We start from the raw sequence: 21,322 nt of genomic DNA, 5'->3' as shown, positions 1-21,322 counted from the left end.
CTCCATATTTCCTCGTCTTCCTGACTGACGAGGCAGCAGCCATAACTTTGCTGGTCTGCCTGGCAATGCCTTGACTTAGTTAAAAAGATAATTTTTAAAACTCAAAAAGTTATAACAATCTGTATTATGTCAGCACGCGAATTTTTAAATAAGAGTAAGCAATCTCTCTGTGACCATCTAGACTATACTGGATATGAAAGGTGACACTTTTCACGGTTTCTGCAACTGTACACAGAGAGTCAGAAATAATTCACCTTGAAGACATGATGGTGAATACATGAGGACACAAATATTCTGTGGTTTCTCTTCCCTCTGATACTTATGCTCTGCTGAATTACGGCTACACACACGCAAACACAACGCATCACCTTAAGAAACCTTACTGTCCAGCAGTTCTAATATCACAAAAATTAAACCTCTCACCACAGTCAAAACACAAGTGTGCAAATCTCTATAATAAGGAACATACAATAGAAACATAAATCATATTATACTCACAATCTAGTTAACTTCTGTGTGTTCTGAAAAAGCAGCTCTGGAAGAACTTGCAGTTTATTCTTGTTCAGACGTCTGAAGAGTTACAAACAGAATAAAAAAAATTAGATTATCTTCAAATTTAAGAAGCTTATTCTATTATGCATAAATACATGAAGTTCCCATTGTATTAAACCTCATGCTACGAATTCAGCATAGAATGCAGTATGTATATTAGTCATACACAAGCCAAAGAGATCGTGCCATCTGCAGAACACCTGCCTACATTCCTCAGGTAGGGAGTCAAATGACAGTCACCAGAAAGTTGGAATGTTTTAATGCGATGAGTACGCAAATATATTTTCTTTAATTTTCCTCTGGATGCCTACTAACAATGAATCACATGGCCCCCATGGTCAGCTTTCACTGCTCAAGAAACAGTTACTAGGAGGTATCTGGATTTTCTCTTTCCTAAAGACAAAGGCACAGCAAATTAAGTAACTTGACCAACCCATACAAGATATATATTTTTTTTAAAATAATTTTCTTAAAACTTCACTTTGAAAATATGAGCACTGTTGTAGAACAAATGAACATGACAGACAACTATATGGTGATTTGAAGTAGAATCCTAATCTTTAAGATTCTTCCACAAACATCTTAGAGAACTACTTACTGTTTATATATTAGTCCATTTTACTCACTTACTGTAAAAGTTTTACACTGATGACCACAACTTCTCAATTGTAAGAAGTTAACTGTTAAGAGTTGCTCCACTCTAGTAGCTAGAAAAAGCACAAGCTTCCTCATTCGTGAGATGCACAACAGCCCCGTAAAAACTAAAAGCAGATCTACTTATAAGAAACAATCTTTTTCTGCAATCCTTTTTCTGTTGTCTAACTGACAACAAAACAGTCACTTACTTTCACAGTCCTAATGAATGTCATTTACACAACGAAGTTGACCTAAACTAATTACATACAACTCCACTGTTCTAAATAGGAAGCTGATTTCTCATATGTGTTCATATATAAGCCTATATTTATGCCTCCTTTGCTCCCAATCTACCTTAAAGGTTACCTTTGATAACAGATCTATTTTTGCTAGTTTTGATCTCAGCAGACACCTGGAACTTTTAGAAACCTACTGATATGTAACACCCAGTAACTGGTTTCCAGTTTTCTTGCACGCTGAATAATTTCACTATCAGAATTCAAGAATTTTTTTGAATTGGAAGGCCTTCCTCAGAGATCAAACTAATGCTGTGGGGTTTTCATGCAGCAGAGTTTTCACATGGCTACCATATGAGCATGTCTTGCAAGATAAAGGGGTGACGGGGGAGAGGGGACTATTTACTTCTCTTTCTGACACCTAGAAGAGATCAAAGCCTTCAATCACAAGCTTGCTTACAGAGCGGAAACATTACACATGCCACGTGCCAACCTAAGCAAATACAAAAATTGGTTATTTCACAGTGCTGTTACTGACTACCCATTACATTTCGGAGATAAATGAACAAACCAGTAAACGAAACACTACACAAGAACACAAGAGATACTAAGCACTAGTTTGCCTTCAGGAAAGTCCACGGGAAGATTTTTAAACTGGATTCCTTTACCCATGCAAAATGTCACTCTTAAATTAAACAAGATTAGGTTTAGTTTGCCTTAAGGTTGATAGTAATATGTTACTTAATCATCATCAAATTCATATTTTCAGTTAAGCATGTTTATGTTCTAGAATAGTTGATCTACTTGGCAGGATAAAATACAGTGAAAAAAATTACTTATTATAATACAGGTCTTAGCTCCACCCTCATTCATCAAGACTAACACTAGTTCTTGAGAGATACTAAATATGTTGAACTTATTTTATTGATCAGAATGAAAAAGACTGCCAATGAAATACAACAGATCCACATCGTCCTCTGATATTTATCACTCTGTCTGATAATCATTTCAGCTCTTGCAACGTACACACAATTGTCCACTGTAAATCCAAGATCATCCAATATCTCAAAGCAACATCCAAGGAATATATTTTAAGAATATTCTTATCTCTAGTTGCAAGGATTTCAAAAATGCTGAGTTTATGCTTATTGTTTTAAGCAACAGAAACTAAGCAAAATCAGATTCAGTTTCTTCAATAGAAGGTTTCACACCAACAAGCAGGCAAGAAAATGTACATAGTTATAAAAAAAAATTGTATTTTCAAGGTTAGAAAGTTTGCAACCTGAGAAGTCAGAGGCAGAAATTGCGGTCACACAAACAACTTCTTAGAGGAAAAAAGCTAACACCAAAAAAATTTCCATGACTTAACTTTCCCTAACTTCCTTGTCAGATTAATCCAGAAAATCAAATATGTTAAGTGATTTCCTATTATTTGTATGGGCCAATGCTACCCTACCTGTGATGGATAAAGGACCGAGTTCTCAGTTGCCATTTTCAATTGTCCTAAGCATTTTAAGATTTCATCCTGACACTACCTTAGTATTGGTTTTCATTCAAACATCATATGAATATCGGGGGCTGGACTAGATGACCTCTAAAGGTCCCTTCCGACCCAAATTATTTGATGATTATATGAAGTAAAGTCCACACAAGGATGCTTTTGCAAAGCTCACGTTGTGACCTACTGTTCATTAACACTAAACATTTCATATTGGTCTAAATGAATTTAGTATTTATAACACTATATTGTTATAAATGAAGCGTTGGTCTTTTTCTACTGCTACTGATATCTTGATTCAAGCTATGAACTCTCCAAACATCACTTCAATCTCTTCCTAAGATTTCCTTCAAGTTGGAATTTCTGCCAAAAGTTCTCAGGGGAACTCAGAGAATGAACAGGGTTTTGTTTCTCTTGAACACCACCTTCACCTACTGCTTTTAAGTAACTCCTACTGGAATAGTCACCTAAGTATAAGACTAGATAACCTCACGTAAATTTACACATACTTGACATAGGTTACATTTAGCATGCTTATATTTATTATGTGCCAGAACACCACCAATAGCCTAGGAAAAATTCCAATTACACTTCTTATTCTCTTCCTGTGCTTGAGAGAAAGGCCGTTAAGAAAGTTCTCAATACAGCAGCATCAAAGTACCTGACAGGATGTTCTTAAATCCTGTAAGGGACATAGAAGTGTTTAAAAATTATTTAACGAAAGGAGCAAGTGTTCTGCATGGTCATTTATGAGCACCGTTTCCTGTAGTTTGACAGAGAAGTGCCAAACACGAATGAAATGTAGTGGAGTAGTTCCTAAAATGTCATTTGACAAGAACTGCACTTTATCTTCATCTCTCAGTAAGCTCTAGAACAAAGAAGGAAACTTCAAGTGCAAGGTGAGGCAAACATGAGGAATGCCAGCCCAGGACAAGGCAAGCTCTAATGCAGCTGCTCCTAAGGGTAACTTCACAGGACAGGCTGAGCACACTTTCAGGAACCCCTTGTGCAGCAGCCCCTTCCCACGCAAAACACCACTAAGAGCAGGACAGAAATCTCCTATGCTTGCCTAAGCCTATTACCTATCACGTTATGCCTGAATCTTGTCCTGTCAGGTGTTTAATTACAACAGTATTTCTGATTTTATAAAAAATACCTTTGAAAAGGTGAAGCCATACACTATTAAAATAAAATAAAAATGGTCTGCAAAAACATCATAAACAAAGTGAGCCAAAAGCTTGTAAAATTTTGATTGTCACATCAAATCATCTGCATTGCTCAAACTGGGAACACCACCTCGGACTCAAAGCACACCAACTAAACCTCCAGTCTGTCCTCTTCTCTCATGTTAGAAATGCTTCCACCATGCAATCAGCACCTGTGTGTTCACACACATAGCACCAGCCACCACCACACCAGTACTGAGGTACACCCAGAGGAAGGAAGGAATCTGGGTTGCAGAGCCAGACAAGATCTCGTCCAGGTTATTTGGCCTAGGACTGCTGGATGAGAACGCAGCTGTTCAGTCTCTGAAGTATTTCGAACTGGAGGTTTTACAGCTAATAAGACCTGCAAAATACTCCAGGAATTCAGAGCACTGGGCAGAATGATGTATAATCATCTAATGCCACAGAACAGATTAGCTCCAGTGATGAATCAGAAGCAACTCTGGATGTGCACAGCATGGAGTCCAGACTAATAAAACCTCCTGGAAGCTGAAGATCTGTGCAGAAAGGCTCTCCGGGAGTCATATCAGCTCTAGCTGTACCTGCATCGAGTCAAACTTATTAAGTCTGATTAGACACACGCTGACTGTACAGTTGAACAATCTCCATACACTCCAGCTCCCTCCATCTTCCAGATTACTTTAACCACTGCTATGCATGGGAAATGTAACTTTGCACATTCTGTTTTCTTAGTCTGCTCCTCGAGTCCCTATAAGTGAACCATAAAAGCTGACCAACCGCCAACTGCGCACAATAGTTCTCAACGTGTAAGCAATGGACCTCCAGGAGTCCATATGTCACCTCCAAGGCATCCATGTAAGACCACCACACTAACACAATGTCCTCTCACTAAGCTGAAAGGTACATTCACCTATGCTTCTGCTGGAAGATGTTTAGGAAGCTGTAAATGGCAAAGGCTAAGACCCCGTATTTCTGTATACAGGATGTCACTACAGAAGTGAACTGCCATTTCTTCTGAAACTGCTATAAATCACAGGCACAATTTTTGTAACTAAGATGGCTTAGTAAACTGAAAAATTCAGTCTGGAGTATAAGCTTATCTAGAGTTTAATTACGTTTGGATACAGTATGATTTCATCCTCTTAAAATCCCTTATATAGAACCAGGCATGAAAGCGGTTCAACTCTTTTAATCACCTTATACAGGAAATACGGAGTTAAAACTTCAGTGTATGAAGCACTGGGGTATTGCAGGAGCACTAGCTTCTATAAAATGTGTCACACTAGATATAATAATGTTCATAACATCAGATATATACATAATATCTCTACCCATCGCAGTAGTTTTGAATTATAGCTTTATATAATAAGACTTCATACTAAGACTTCAAACTTAGTAGAGATGTACCCATGAGTTTTTAATAAAAGAAGAGTAACTCCTTCCTTCAACTCTGCAGACAGCAAGACACGTCAGCATTACTTTGTAAGATATATACCTCAGGTTACTCCTTGGCTATTATTCTAGATATTGCATGACATTATTTTCAAGGCAGATATAAAATAAGCATGAAACAAAACAAATGCAATGACAGGTTACCTCCAAGAGGATAACTAAACATACCTTTGAAAGAAACTGGTGATCTGTGCATTGAGAAAGACCCACCTGCTGTTAACAGTCGGGTTAAAAGGGCTACTTTTCTGAAACAGTACCAACCTACTTAACAGACAGGAAAAAAGGACCTAAGTGGCTCGGACAGAAAAGCTGCAAAAGAGACCAAGAAATTAAAACCCAAGAGACTTGCCTATTCTCCTCCAAAGACAGCCAGAGTCTTCCCCAGCATCCTCCGGGACTGTACATTGCAGCTAAAGTCACCCAAGACTTTTACAGGTGCTGGGCTGCAAGCTGGACTCGGGCACGTCAACCCAACTGTTTTTAACCCTTCCTCTACTTCCTAACCTCTCAACTCTACTGCACAGGAGCAATCTGAATTTATTACTCAGCTAATATTTAGATCTGCCAAAAACTATTTCAAAAGTATCAACTGCAGTTGGAACTGGAAAGAGTAAGAAGATCTCCACTGGAGGCAAAAAAGGACTTCTATGAGGACCCAAACTGTTCAGCGTACTCATAGGTGACCTGAAAAGTTGGAGGTGTAGGGGATGACAGAATTTTTTAGCAATATGAAGCGAAGGGTGATTAGAAGCTCCAGAAAGAACTAATGATATTTAGTCCCTCCATGGCAAAATGACATATATAATTCATTGTAGATGAATGATGTGGATCATTTTAACAGACACGCAAGGAAACAAATTTTTAACTTCATGCATACAACAGCAGCCTCCAACCTGAAAATCACTTCTCGGGAAGTAGACCCACGAAAACATCAACTCACTGCTCTGCAGCAATTCATAACACAAGTGTTACAAATTATTAGAAGAGTAATGGCTAACATTATTTCTCTATGTAAATCCATGGTGTATCCACATGTTGAAGACTGAAAACTTTTGGAATTTCCACCTCAAAAAGGATCCCACAAGGTTCGGAGAAAGACAGCGAGGATGATCAGAGTTACAGAACAGCTTCCAAATTGGAACAACTCAGCAGACAGACTCCACACAAGGAAAACAGCTGAGGGAGAATACGCTAAAGGTCTGTACAACTATGAAGCAAGGGAAGGTGATAAGAAACAGTTGTTCTCATCTTTTGTAATACAAGAAAAACCTTGGAAGTATTAAATGTTGTTGATGGTAGCTTCAAAAAACAAATGGAGTTAATTTTCTCCACACAACATGTAGTTAAATTCTGCAACAACTGATTGTCTATCATTAATTGCTAGTCTATGTGGGTATAGAAGACAAACAATTAAGAAAAGCATTAAGTAACATTAATTACAAACACCCAACCGACAATTCAAGTGATCTCTGCCACAATATAATTTATATATTTGCTGCTTCTTCTTTTGCTCTCCTTAGAGAGTTTCAACTGAAGACATGATACTGATTTACTCATACTTTGGGTCTGAGATAGTATGGCTGTCACCTTCCAGCTTTCGGTACCTTTTTTTTTTTTTCCCCTGTTCAGTTTCATCGGAGAGAATTTAAACTTAATACTAGAAATTTTAATTTATACTAAACCACACAAATGTAGGTTTTAATATTCGGAGCACTTCTGCAAAGCCTCTTTAGACCATGAAGTGTGCCTGCTGCACAAATTCAATGTGTTCCCGATAGCTTAAAAAGACTATTTGAACATCAAGGAGCAAAGTAAGAGATTCATAATTACAATTGCAATCAAGATATAGGTATATGTGTACATGCATACATAGACATATGGATATGCCTATATATATCTCTATGAGCATTACTTCCTTCTCATTTTATTTCAGTCACAGCCCTTGTGTCCCAACTCCGATACACTCACGTGCCTCCAAGCAAGCTCTTCTGCTCCTCCTAGTTAAATTGCATGTGACTTCTATTCTCATATAGTATAAATACAGAAATGTCTACACTTCACAGCTTTATTGTGTTACAAACTGCATTTTCTTGCTGTGTGATTCAGACTAAATTGCAGATTTATAGAATCTGTGACCTTTAAAAGTCACAAGCAGTATACCTGCTGCAACAATGTCCTCCAGTGTATTATTGTTTTCTTTAGAACAGCCACATACAGCATCAAACACACTGTTTGAACAAACGGCAAACACTCCTCACTCGCCATCCAAAAGTATTTTGCTGGTATACATAACAAGTGCCTCGGCCTACTGCCCATTTGGGGGTTCCTATGTCCTGAAGGCAAAAGGATAGAGGGAAACAACTTCAGTGTCAATCATGGACTATCAAGGGCCCTTAAAAAAACAACAGAGAAGTTATTAACTGTGAAATTCCTACCTTCCTGGCTCCAACCAGGCTAATAATATTTCTTCCTCTGTCTGAAGCTGGGATAGGAGAGAAACTTAACTATTAAGATTCCCCTGACCATTAAAAAAAAAAAACAGAGTGAGTAACAACCTTGGAAAGACACAATGCCACCAGCCTAGAGGTAGACTGAAGACATTTATCAAGACCATTCTATGAAATAAATGGAGGAAGAATCCTACACTTCACAAGGGTCATTTTTACCTTTATTATAGTTTTGTTTTATTCCTTTTCTGGATAACTTCTGGATGACAAAAGAATCTTCATTTTGATAGGAAAATTTTCAAGTTGTTTTCAAGCCAGAGGTCACGTTTTCCTGGAGGGGAAATTTTCTTTGGGGTACCGACTTCAGCTGCATCCCTCATGTTTACACATTAGAAGCATCACATCCAGTTTGGGTACTTTTGTCTCATGGAGTTCCACTCAACAAGAAAAGCAAACAGGAGCTAAATCTAGTCTATATGAACAAGACGCATTTGGAAGCACAACTATAACATAGCAAGAAGTCAAAGAGCAACTTCCCAAGTCTTTATTTACCCTTTCCACCATGAGAGACAGCTTGCATTATGGTAAAATGACTATTTTTTTTTAATCTGCTACTTTAGCCACATGTATTAAAGCCTTTAACTTGCTGAACTTGCAACCATTCTAATCTTTTTTTTCAAGAAGGATCTAATCAGATTCTTTGCTACTACTGAAAATTACAAAGGAGAAAGCAATTTCAACAATCATTCAGCATAACGCTCCTTATATGCAGGATATCCCCTCCTTCAAGGCTTCCATTACCATTGGAAGACTTCTGAAAGTTCAGAAGTCAAACAAACAGGTAAAAACGTTAAGTCTCACAGACCTATACATTCATTATACAATTAATTTGGAAGCTGTTTAATACAATCACATTCCCTCTTGATATTTTTCAGCTCATGCATCAGTATTTTTCCGAGTGAGTGCAATTTTTTTATAATCTGTAACATAGAACAGCTAGGTTTAAAGTATTTTTGTAGTGACTTCTCTCATTTATTTATACACAAGGTGTACAAATAAATGCTTAGTGTGGGTCTGACAGAGTAGCAACATTAACAGATCATATCAAATAGAACTGTATACAGTATTTTGAGAAGGAGCATTTTCAGCTTTATGGTTTGTTCTCACAGCTGCAGAACAGTTTTACTCTACGAAGCAAACTAAGGAAAACCCTAAAACCTGTTTTCTGCAAAGTTACAGTGAGGGGATTCCCAATAACCACACAAGAAATTTCCTCCATGCTCTCTTCAAAGCCCCCAAGAGGCACTCACCTCCTTCCCATAGAGAATGTAATCAATATAAAAGCCCAGTGTAAAATCAAGGTAAGCGTTATTTATTCTAACTTGGGAAATAGTCCAATTTCCCAAGGCAATTTCGCTTATTATGCTACTGACTTGGTTTGAAAATTTTGAATACCATACCATCAGTAAAACATGCTTCATGCAAATGGCAAATATTCAAGGCATGAACAGAAATCCAAGTTTCACAGCTGTGGAAGAAAAAGGAGAGGACCTAGCTTCTACTACAAGATCTCACAACAAAAAGCTCTTATCCGCATCCTCACTTTCTATTTAAGATGTTTTGCAGTATTACATTTACTAATACTATTCTTGTATATTACTGAACACATTCCACCCAGAAATTTTACATTGATACACAGGCTATGATATTAACCATTAGTTATCTCTGAATATAGCCATTATCTAGCTTTAACCCCATAAATGTATTTGACACTCACCAGCCTCCAAATTCTGTGTCTGCTTTTTGACTGAACATTGACAGCTTTACTATCAAATCAAAGTACCACATATTTGTCATGAAATAAGTAGCACTCCATTCCTTTCCACACAACTTCAACAACTTTCAAATTTGATTTAACATCTATATTCACATTGCTACCTATTATGCAACTCATTTTCCAACTTAAAATCAAAATGACAGTGTTTTTAAATTTTTAAAATAGGTAGTTTTGAGGTAGTTTTATTTTATTTCACACTCAGAACATCTGGGTCTCATTTTTGTCAATAAACAAGCTAGCTTCTTTTTTTCTCTTTCGTTATTAAGAGCTCTATGGCATTGTCCTTGGAGAACAGCCTCGGGGAACATGATGCAGTTGAAGCAGTTTCTAAGAGTTACTTTAAGGGAGAAGCGGTTACATCACAAGCTTGGGCGTAACCAAGAAGCAATAAAAATGAATTAATGCATAACAGGAGACTCAGACAAAAAGACAGGAGTTACTGAACTCTAAGGAGTTACCAAGTTTTCTCTTTTAAACAGCACTGACTTGTGAAACAGTAAAGCAGGAGCGGAGTCGATTTCATTCAATGGTTTCATCAGAAAATCCTATTAGCATCAAGAAATATATTGTGGTCATTAATGTAACTTCTTCCTTTGCTTTGTATCACTTCCTTTTTGCAAGGGAAAACAGGCACAATACAGCACCCATTGAAAAAGTCAACCTTGTCCATTGCTTTCTGTCAGCACCTCTGTATTATTACACTAGGAAATAATGCCAGATGATATATAATGGAATTTCAATAAAGCTGCTACAACAAAACACAGTACCACCATATTACAGGCTTAGAGTGTGGAATAAATGATCATCTTTATTTACATGGCATGTTTGTACAGAAGCTCTTCCAAAAACTAAGAGACACCACTACATGTCTCTAAGGGACTGGTTTTTGAAGGAAAACAGTTTACTACAGTTACCACTTTGAGATCCCTTATTACAAACATAACAGACTGGGTGGTCCTGGTTCACATTTTCAAAGCTGTCAGAAGTAATAACCTCTATTAGTAACTTTTCATTAGACTGAAAAATATTATCTACCCTCTATCAGAAGCAGACTACATTTCTTTGTAGAAAGCAGCAGCATACAAACCGGTAGCTCTGTAACACTTTTTAGCTTTCAGTATAAGAAACCTTTTTCTTTTTTTTACGATCTCTTCACATGAAAAACTCTGACATTAAGATGGAGGATGGAGGACGGAGCCAGATTTCCTCTGACTATGAACAAACTAGTAACATAGGCAAAAAGAGTATAAGGAAAAGGTTTAAATTTCAACATTTTCCCAAAGCCAACATCAAGAAACAAAAGGTCTAATAATATTCATGTATGCTTTAAAGACTGAGATCAACGCTCTGTACCATAGAGAAATGAACAGAAGTACCCACTTAACTGAAGAAGGTAATAGAGAATCTTAAGTATCAGACAGCACATATTGATGACAATCTCAACAGCAAGGCAAGTCTGTAAATCCAGAAGAAGCAAGCAAAAGTACACAGACAATCTCTTAACTCAGTAGCATATTTATAAAACCAATCAGTTAGATCCATGCAGCATAGTAGTTTTTATGTGCCTTTCTCAGCCTTTAACATACAAGAGTTTACATTTTCTATTAACTATCACACAAATAAAGCCAAAAAAGCTTGATTAATAAACCCTCAGAGACGCTCTGCAGAAGCTGTTTCTCAGTTTCTGCAATACTTAGTCGGCTCTCCTATTTCAAATCTAAAAAAACCCCACCAAATTAGGAATTCACACAATCTTCCAATTTTTGTATCTTTGAAACCCTAATACAGAGTGAGAAAACACATAGTTACTTTCTCATTATTCCTCCAAACTACGTGAAAACAATAGGACCTTATTCAAGGAATATAAAGAATCTACTGCAGTATCCCTAAACATCCACCACATTTTGTGGTGGATGTTTAGGGATTTTGTACATCAGTTTTTGTAAAGGCAGTAAAATGGATAGGGTTAAACTATTTTCTTACACCGAAGAGTAACCTCTCCAGGTCACAGTTGAAGCTCTATGAATAAAGCAAAAACTAAATTTTAGCGTGCACATCTCCAAGCCATGTTGCCCCTGTTGACAAGTCTTAAAAGTTTATATTAATCAAACTAACCATTTCCAGAAGTCAGAAATAGCTGTGAATAATTAGCAAGAAAACTTGCAAGTAGAGCTATTATTGCAATTTTTACCAGTAGAAATAGAACACTGTTCCTATTTGATCTGTTTTAATAACTCGATACCAGGGCAGCTCACCATCCTCTCCATATATAGTAAAGAATGCTTCTGTGGCAACGTGTTCCTCCTTCCTCCCTGGGGCTATAAGCCAAGCAGAACTATTAAAAAAGGAAGACTAGCAGAATCATCTCCTGCCCAAAATCAAACTGGATGCATAACAAAGGATGCATCCACCAAAGCCAGCAGAATGAATATACGGAAATAATTAAACAGAACAAAGAGCACACTGTACACTTGACTTAAGTTTGAGAATGAAAAAGCAGCTCTTGTACCTGCTTTAAGACAATGCTGTGGGACTTATCTATAACAACTCAAAGAACATTTTCTCACTAGGAAGCCACAAGGTGTAACTAGCCACAAAAATCCACTGTCATTAAATAAGTTCTTATCTCAAAATTGAGCACACCCAAGTTTCTGTGATAATTACCTCAGACCCACTTCTACTTTCCCAGCAAGTTATCAAATGCAGTTTTTCCGAAGTGCTTCAGTACCTAGCAGTTCCCATGTTTCTCTTGTATTCCTAATATACTGCATCACACCTATCCACTCAGAATTATCACAGACAAAACTTGAAATGTATACGTAATATCCATAACATCTGCATGAGCACTAGAGCCCCTTCTTCTTATGGTGATCCTCATACTGTAACACCTCAAAGCAAAGAAAGATTTGGAGAAGAGATCATCCGCAAGCAACTGAGAACACAATATTAACATAAAGTTAGCTATAAGCCAACATGAGTTAGTTCTGTTCTATATGGAAGGCCGCAGCTCCAGGTGAGTTCCAATTTCAGTGGACGCAGTTAAAACACAGTTGTGCCAGACAAAAAGCAAGATCAAAACTGTACTGTCTGATCAACGATAGAAAGACTTCAGACCTACACGGTCATATATTCTCCAAGAAAGAACTAAAAGATGTTAAGTACATTGAATTCATCATCAATGTTTCACTCAGGAATGGGATTATTTAAGGATTGCTGTGCTTGAAATTCAGCCAGTATCACTTATGGTATTCCTACAACAGCAAACAATATAATCCTTCTGATATGAGGAAGCTCAAAGAAGCAAAATCCTTTTGATAGTTTTATTTAAGCTAAACAAAGTTCATCCAAATTATTCCAGACCACTGATGCAGCAGTTCTTACCCAATAGTAACGCAGACCTTTAAGTATTTCTTAACAGATCCTGGAGAAACAACTGCTAAATCCCCAAGTGTTTCACTTAAGCAAATACTCCATAAATCTTCATCAAGTCTATAAAACTGCTAAAATCAAACAAACAAGCCACAGAAAAGAATAATGTTTAAAAGCCTCTGATGTAATGTTCAATGCTGATCAGCTATTCCAACTGAATTATAGTAATATTGTAGTGGAAGTGTCATTATTCCATTTGCTTTGTAACCATCACTTTCAGAAGCTTAAGGATCCTGTGGTTACAGGACCTCTTGTCCACATAAATGAGACCCAAGTTTGTTTTTCCATGAGCTCTTATGGGTCAGTGACCTACTACGAAAATGTTTCAGTGACCTACTATGAAAATGTTTTTGATGAGACCAGGCTCGTTTATTATCATATTGTTAAAACAAACCTCTTTGTCTTGTAGCCCTGGTCAGATGTACTAACGCAAACCAAACCCAAGTCACTGAAGCATGCATCCAGCTTTCTTGCTCGCTGCCCTTTGCCTCTCTTGCACTTTTCATGTGTTTGGATTCCTCCTGTGCAGACCTATTGACAGAGCTGCTAATGGCTTCCTTCAGAAAAGAGGTGCCAATTTTTTTTTTTTTTTTTTTTTTTTAGTGTTTACAAAAGAAATAAAAGGTTCACTCTTGCATCAGGAATAACTAAAAAAGTTTGGCTGTCCAGCAATGGCTGAGTAATGTGTAACTGTATAATTATGTGCTACAGACATAGTAAACTACGAAATTTGAGGACATTAGTGCCCTCTAGGAGTCCACAGTACATAGACACAGTTACTGGGAATTACCATTTTCCCAAAAGCATATACCCAATTAGAAGGTATAGCCACTACACATCTACAAATATACACATCTCCAAAGAATCATTATAAGTGGCTTCTCATAACATAACATAAATTTTCCTGAAAATTTAGCATAAATGATAGAGTACACTATTCACTGCATGCACTGGGTATCGGTACGAAATAGGACATACTTGAGTATTTTCTTATGCCCTTAGCTGTTGCAAGAAGCTTGACTCTATATGGAAATGTATGTCCTGGAGATCTTATAACATTCCTTTCCAACAAGAACAACTCTTTGGACTAATAGTTGCAAATTCCCCTTCCCCCACAACAATTTTATATTGACTGTATGCTTGAATTGGGGGAACAGCAGAGAGAGTTCTTTTTAAAAAAAAAAAAATAATTTCCTGACCATATCTAGTATGTCATTTCCACAAATGACTAACGTTTCTCTAAATTACCGGCAGTTAAGTAGTGTAAGAAAAATATATTTCAGTGAAAACTTCCAGAGTAGCCAGCATAGAGTATTGACAGATAAGTGAAGTATGTGAGCCATATCTTGTGAGCATTTATTTCAGTTGTTTCAGCCAAGAGCAGCACATAAAGCGGAATCAAAAGCAATACAAAATTAATGAGCTTCCTTCTCTCCTTCCAAGAATTAATAAAGGTGAGCTGTCAGCTTGAGCCAAGACGTGACTCGCTGAGATGTAGCACTTACATTCCTCCCCAATGATTTACTCAAGTGTATTATTCACACTCAAGCTGTCAATATCTATTTTACTATTTATTTGTAGACATACATCATATATATAACAAGAACTACCACGTTCTTGCTACTGTTTCTGTCCTGCGTGATTCTAAACGTAAACTGAGGTATCAGCCACACAGCTAAGTAATCCACCATTTGCATCTGGTAAACAGTTTCCATCATATCTCATGAATAAAATTTGTACCTATTATTTTATCTTCTCATTATTATTCACATTTCTCAGGGAAGATGCTGATTTTGACTGGGTGTTTTTTTAAGCAAGTCTTATAAGAAACAGAGATTCCTTATCAGTGACTTAACAGCACTCTTTTAAAGTCAGATATCCAGCACAAGCTTCTTAGTGGGGTGAAGGGCAGCTGGAAATCCACTAAATGCCTCTGCTGTAGATGTGAAAAAGCAGTGGAACTTTCTGGAGTGTCTCAACCCTCTCCATGAAAAGGACAGCATATCCCTAATGCCTAAGCTGTAGGCAGCTAGTTCAGTAGAAGCAGAATAAGATTTGGAAGAGATAAGCAGTTTAGCTTCTTGCAAGAGATGAAAACCAGAAACCATCCAGTACCAGAACTGACTTACAGTCCACCTAGGTCAGTATCCTGTTTCCAACAGTGGCAATCTGCAAATGCACACAGAGGCATAAACACAGGGCAAGCGTGCATGATACTCCTCTACCAGCTTCGCTAGCTTTCAGCCTTTTTCACCTAGACTTCTTAGTAGAATTAAGATTTTTTTAGTGGTCTTCAATGGATATCTCTCGCAAATATAGCCAGCCTTCCAATGACCATCTGTGAACTTCTATTTTAGTCTTTTATGAGCTCCAACATTTAAGGATTTCCCTACACCACCACCCCCATCTGCCTGTTCTTCAACCCTGAACGGCATCTCCTGTGTTATTTTACAAACACGAATCTCATAAGGTGCTTCTACAATTCCTCAGAGTGGGCACTTGGATTAAAACTGCCCATGAAGCACTTTTCTGGAAGGCTATAATAAGGGTGGTAAGAGATTGAGTGGCTTGGGACTCAGGCACTCTGCTAACAAAGCTAATCTTTATCATGCAGGCTATTTTACAGCTAACTCCAACAGCACAAGAGGCAAATTCATACAAGGTGCTCTTCAAGAAAGAAAGGACGAGGCTTGACGTCTTCACGCATAGCTTAGCCAGTCAAATTAGTTAAGCCAGTTCCAAAATGTTTGATCTGGCTGGAAGTGATACCTACGGTTAACTTATCTATCAGTAATTTGAAAGATTTAATGCAGAGCTCCAAGATTAGATTCAGAGACAAGATCGTCAGCTCCAAGGACGAGTCATAAACATCCAGGTTTAAAGTGAAGGTGTTATCCAGCCCACAAGCAGAGACAACTCTTTCCCCTTGGAAGAAAGGAAAAACTTTGGTGAAGACTAGGCCTGATTTAGCTATACACAAAAGACAGCAGAACAGCTCTGTGGTAAGACATTGGCTGTGAGGGGAACACCAAGTGACTCTGTTTTTACAGTACATAAAAAGACAGCACAAGGGTCACAGCACTCATGGTGCAATAAGCACAGTGGAAAAATGAGAAAGCAGCAGTAATGACAGAGACCAGTAAAACCTGTAGCAATCCAAGACCAGAAAAGAAACCCAAGAAGCACTTCTTGTGCAGATGTCCAAAGAACAGCACAATACCACAAGACGACACAACATAACACTGTGATGAATTCGCACACAAACTCAACACATGAACACTTACGGACTCGACTCTTCTCTTAATGCGGACAGTAGAAACCAAGAGATTTGCCTGGCTCCTGCCACACAGGATGAACTAGAACTCAAACACAGCTATTGTGATGTCACTTTGGGACAGGCGTTCTCTGAGACTAAGGGAAAAGGTAGAGACAGGGAGTACAATTTCCTGTACTCCGTTGAAGGAGTAAGTGCACGCTCCTCCAGAGTACAAGTGACATAGAGAAGACACAGTCTTCCTCTAGAATTATGGTTCTGAGTCAGAAGCAGGATCAAACCGTGGAACTTTTTTTGTGCAGTAAGTTGATGAAAGAACTTGTGAACTTAGAAAGCTGCTATATGAGGGTGTTGCTGCTACTCTATTGCTATCAGGGTCAGAAAATTATGCAGATGAAGTACTTAAAATAATGCGGTCCTCATTAAAGCAGTAAAAACTACATTATGGCCACTTGAAAGGAAAGACCCACGCTCCAGACCACAGTTCTTGAAGTAGCAAGGCTGTACCCATGCAAGTTAAACCAAACAGTTATTCCAAATAAATTCATAGTTTTCCCATGTATTTTTCAGAAAAATTGTCTGAAAGGGAAGCCTTGGGCCAACCCCCAAACTGGAGAGTAAGTAGGAAGGGAAGTAAGGGAAGTGACTCAAACAGTAGGAAGATTCTGTAAGTACAGCGTACTCAACTCTCTGATTGCCCCACTGGCATCCAGGAACAAACCCAATAGCAACCCTTCAGATACTCACACCCAAAACACTGTAGCTCATCATGTTGGTCTTCTCACAGAGTCTCACAGACACTTATTTGAAAGGCAATACTAAACTTTTCTTGAAATTCAAGGTAAAAGAGAACGCTTTTTCAGATGTTCGTTATAGGATTCCATATTTTTTTTTAAACTGGAATATTTTCTCAGAAGATTGGGTCAAACATTACTAAAAATATTAATTATTAACCAACATCAATAACATTGCTTGAACTTGCAAGTCAACAGCCAATGCAGCATATTCTTAGCTCACAGACACAGGCAGCTCAAGAATTAATGAACATTCCATTCTTCAAATGAGGAGAACAAAAACACCTGGAAGTGTCACAAACTGAATTTCAAGCTTTTATATTCTTTGCCAGCTCGCACAAAGAGTGGTTAAGTTTACAGCTGGTCTCTGTTAGAAACTGGTTTCCCCTGTTTACCAAAGATTACATCATTAACACACGAGAGTATGACCTGGCATTAGACAGCACAGGTTCATTTTACCCTTATTGATGGTGGCTTGTTGTAGCAATAATTCTGCCCAGAATGAAAGATTAACTCAAGTTTTGACACATGCTACACCCACTTCCTGAGGAGACACTGGGGGGGATGCTACCTACCATCTTTGGTATGGATGCAAAGAAATCCATCCCTCCCAAATGCAAAGATATCACAGCTACAAAATGGTTCCAACAGTCCCGATTTCCCATTCACGCCTCCCTGAGAGGGGAAAGACTAAGTGTAGAGAGCTGTCTTGGGAACAGAATACGGGCACAGGTTACAGTTTCTCACTCCTAAAGCACCACCTGTTCCTGGGGAGTATGGTAGCAAACCTGGTATACACCAGCTCACACATGGTAGTCTGAGAAGGAAGAGGGAAGTACGCAAGTCATAAAATTGATTAAATATCAGACCACAGCTCTAAATCCATTTTAGTGTGTCTTTGTTCTCCAGCATTTCCAGATAAGCATTTTATGATCACTGATTTCCAATTAGATATGCCATAGGGAAATGGAGACACAAAACAATAAAGCTTTTTTCTGAAAGGTTACATTCAAACTGTCTTACATATTTACAAATCCATATGGCTTCATAAATAAGTGTAGTGTATGCGGTTCCAGAAAACATCTAAACTGCACACACTGCAAACCTTGTATAAATACTATAGATTTGTCCACGCTGCCAAAGATTTGCAATAAGCTTTTGTTTACAACAGCAGAGCTGTCCAATGCTTTTATGATTTCGCCCGCTACTCTGAAGCACTTAGCAGTCTTTCCACTCAGTATGTTAATTATGGAAGATGCTTTTTGTATTACATGATTTATTTAAAGCCTGTTCAATCTCAATTTATGAAATCCATATTGTGAAGCATCACATAACAATTTATTCTTCTCCTTAGCATCTTTAGGCACTATTAGCAATTTTACAGTACCCTATGTCAAATAAATATACTTTAATACCCTAATCAAGCATTTAGGAAGCTGCTTACAAAGACTCAATGCACAGTAGCATCTCTACAGTTAAAGGTCAAATACAATTTCTATCTTGACCTCTATCTCAGCACACACAAAACCAACACCACACATGTATATGCTAGGGTTAAAATTTGGATTTTAGCTTTTTTTTTCTTAAAGCTAATTATTTTTTCCCCAACTTCGAAAAGATTTCATTTGGCCATGCTTATACATTTTTTCCCCCTCCTCTAAACAACAAAAACACATTTTTAGTGTTTTCAGATGTTGAGATCTTTTATGCTAGCTAAAGACACTAATTTGAGTAGAAAGAACCAGCCATCAGCCAAAGTCCAGTCTTTTGAAGATAATACAGCTACGTGACAATCTCTGGCAGTTGGCTGTGGAAAAGTCAGGATCGGTTGGTGTCTTATATCCTGCCTCATTTTTCACAGAAGTGTGTGACATACATCTGGCTCTGGAAAAAAATTCAGTTCATCTTTTAGGCCCACCAGTATGCCTCTTCCTTCTTGATCCTCTCTGTATGTGAAATTTCATAATCGTTTTATCTTAAAATCATACACTGGGTTAATAGCAAAGCATACAGCTGAAATGCTAAAAGTCAAAATAAATTTGAGTATAACACGTTGTGCCAGTACACCAACTGCGTTTGTATGGGCATATGCACACTACTTCAAACCACAGTAAACAAAACCAGGAGACAGGATCAAAGTTAGACCTTTTACAGTTAACTATTAGGGAAAAAATGCAGAAAGGAACTAGAAAAAAAAAAAAAAGAACTACAGATTCCGAGACCTGCAGTACACCAACCAGCACAGGTGTTGTTCTAAAATTGTTACCCTGCTACTGGCAAGGAGGGCAGATTATCAAAATTTACAACTGGCACTTTCACATTTCAGCAGAACATTTCCATAGCTTCTTAAACACTTATTGAACATACGCATATATCTGCCCTGGAAAGTCTATCACTCAGCATCAATTAGTAGCATTTTTTGGAAAGCAGCACGTCGGAGCCAAAGGCTCTGGGAGGAGACATACAGAAGTCATTCTGGCACCCCAGACATACAAGTCCCATTGACACGTGGGCTCTACAAACACCAGTTTCTCCACCTCAGTACTATGCAGTGCAAGAGCTCTGTTTGAGGCTCAACAACGATGCAACAGGTAGAATGTAGTAAGCTGTATGCACCGATTGTATCTATTAATGTTGACATTTTATGGTCAGCTACCTCATTGCTAATCTTTATGTTTTGGAATAAAACCTCTAGAAACTTATTGGAATAAGAACACTAGAAACATTTCTGGTTTTCCACTATGGTAAGTGCCACTGGATATTCTCAAGAATTCTGAGTCTTAGGACTCAGGAGAACAACTTACACGAAAGACACTGGATTTTGCTAAGAGGCAATGGTAAAAATTCTTGCATATTTGGAAAGTTGAGTAAAAATATGCCAAAGAAAGAAGTGGCTTCTACCTTCCACATCACTTCATTTCTCAATTTTGTACTGTTTGTCATTTTAAGATACTTCACATTATGTGCTTCCTTCAATTGATATTGCCAGACTTTACTTAGATAATATACAGTTTTGACAATATCCTGCCCTGTACCCATACCTTTAGATGCTCCATTGGTATTGTGAGCATTAATCTCCCACCAAAAAAAATAAATTAAAAAATAAAACATCAGAGTAAAATCCAAATAACTAGAGAGCCATCATCATGGTGTTTTTGGTAGCAGTAACTAACGGTTTACAGACATTTTATTTAAAATTTACTTAAGGCTGTTATGCAGAATATTTCAAAGAAAATTCTGGTGATTTACTCAGTTAATAATGATGTATTTGCTTCAATAGCCAGACAAGTGAAAATATATTGAGCTAAAATAATATTCATCTAATGTTATGCCCTTTGAATGATTACATGAGGCGGGGAGTGCAACAATATACTTCCACTGTTACTTTGAATGAAAGACCTTTCTATACAATATTTTGCCAGGAATAGAAATTACTCCCGTTTTCTAAAGTCTGACCCAATGCAGCTGCTTTGTTTAAAAAGAAGTTAATGATTACTTTTGCATCCACTTTAATAGATCAAAAAAGAACATTGTTCCAAAAATTGAAGCAATATAAGCAATTTTTATTTGTTATTTGAAAGAAATTAAATGGGAAAAGAGCCAGGTTTTTTTTTAAATTCAACCATCATACTTTCTTCATTAACATTTTGCAATGTTTGACAATACTTAATAAAATAGCTTTAATATTACCTAAAATGTTGCAATTTAGCCTTTATAAGTTACGCCAAACTTTCCGCAGTTCATTCTCCAAAGCCTACTGACTCATAGCAAAAAAAAAGTAATCAAATTTATAGTTTTGTCCTAAAAATGATTTAAGCTAAAATACCAAAGTGTTGCAAGTTTCCAGGCCTCCCTTTCACTACATTCATTTAGGAAATATTTTAATGACAGGCAATCCTAAAAAAGAAGCAGAGATGCAGTATGTTTAACAGGCCAAGTTAAGAGTTCACACAGGAAAAGTAGTAATACTTTCAAACATC

General features: G+C 37.5%; 1 protein-coding gene across 3 annotated transcripts in view; it reads right to left on the bottom strand.

Moving 5' to 3' along the window:
• SLIT3 (slit guidance ligand 3) overlaps nt 1–21,322 on the bottom strand; it is a 521,231-nt gene that overhangs the window by 466,842 nt on the left and 33,067 nt on the right. For all 3 annotated transcript variants that reach the window (XM_063348618.1, XM_063348619.1, XM_063348622.1), the window contains one exon: nt 499–570. In XM_063348618.1, the coding sequence (XP_063204688.1) occupies nt 499–570 (72 nt within the window). The remainder of the gene's footprint in view (nt 1–498; nt 571–21,322) is intronic.

This window comes from Chroicocephalus ridibundus, chromosome 11 (genome assembly GCF_963924245.1).
Source record: "Chroicocephalus ridibundus chromosome 11, bChrRid1.1, whole genome shotgun sequence".
In the NCBI taxonomy this organism is placed as follows: domain Eukaryota; kingdom Metazoa; phylum Chordata; class Aves; order Charadriiformes; family Laridae; genus Chroicocephalus; species Chroicocephalus ridibundus.
This window is presented reverse-complemented; position numbering and strand designations above follow the sequence as displayed.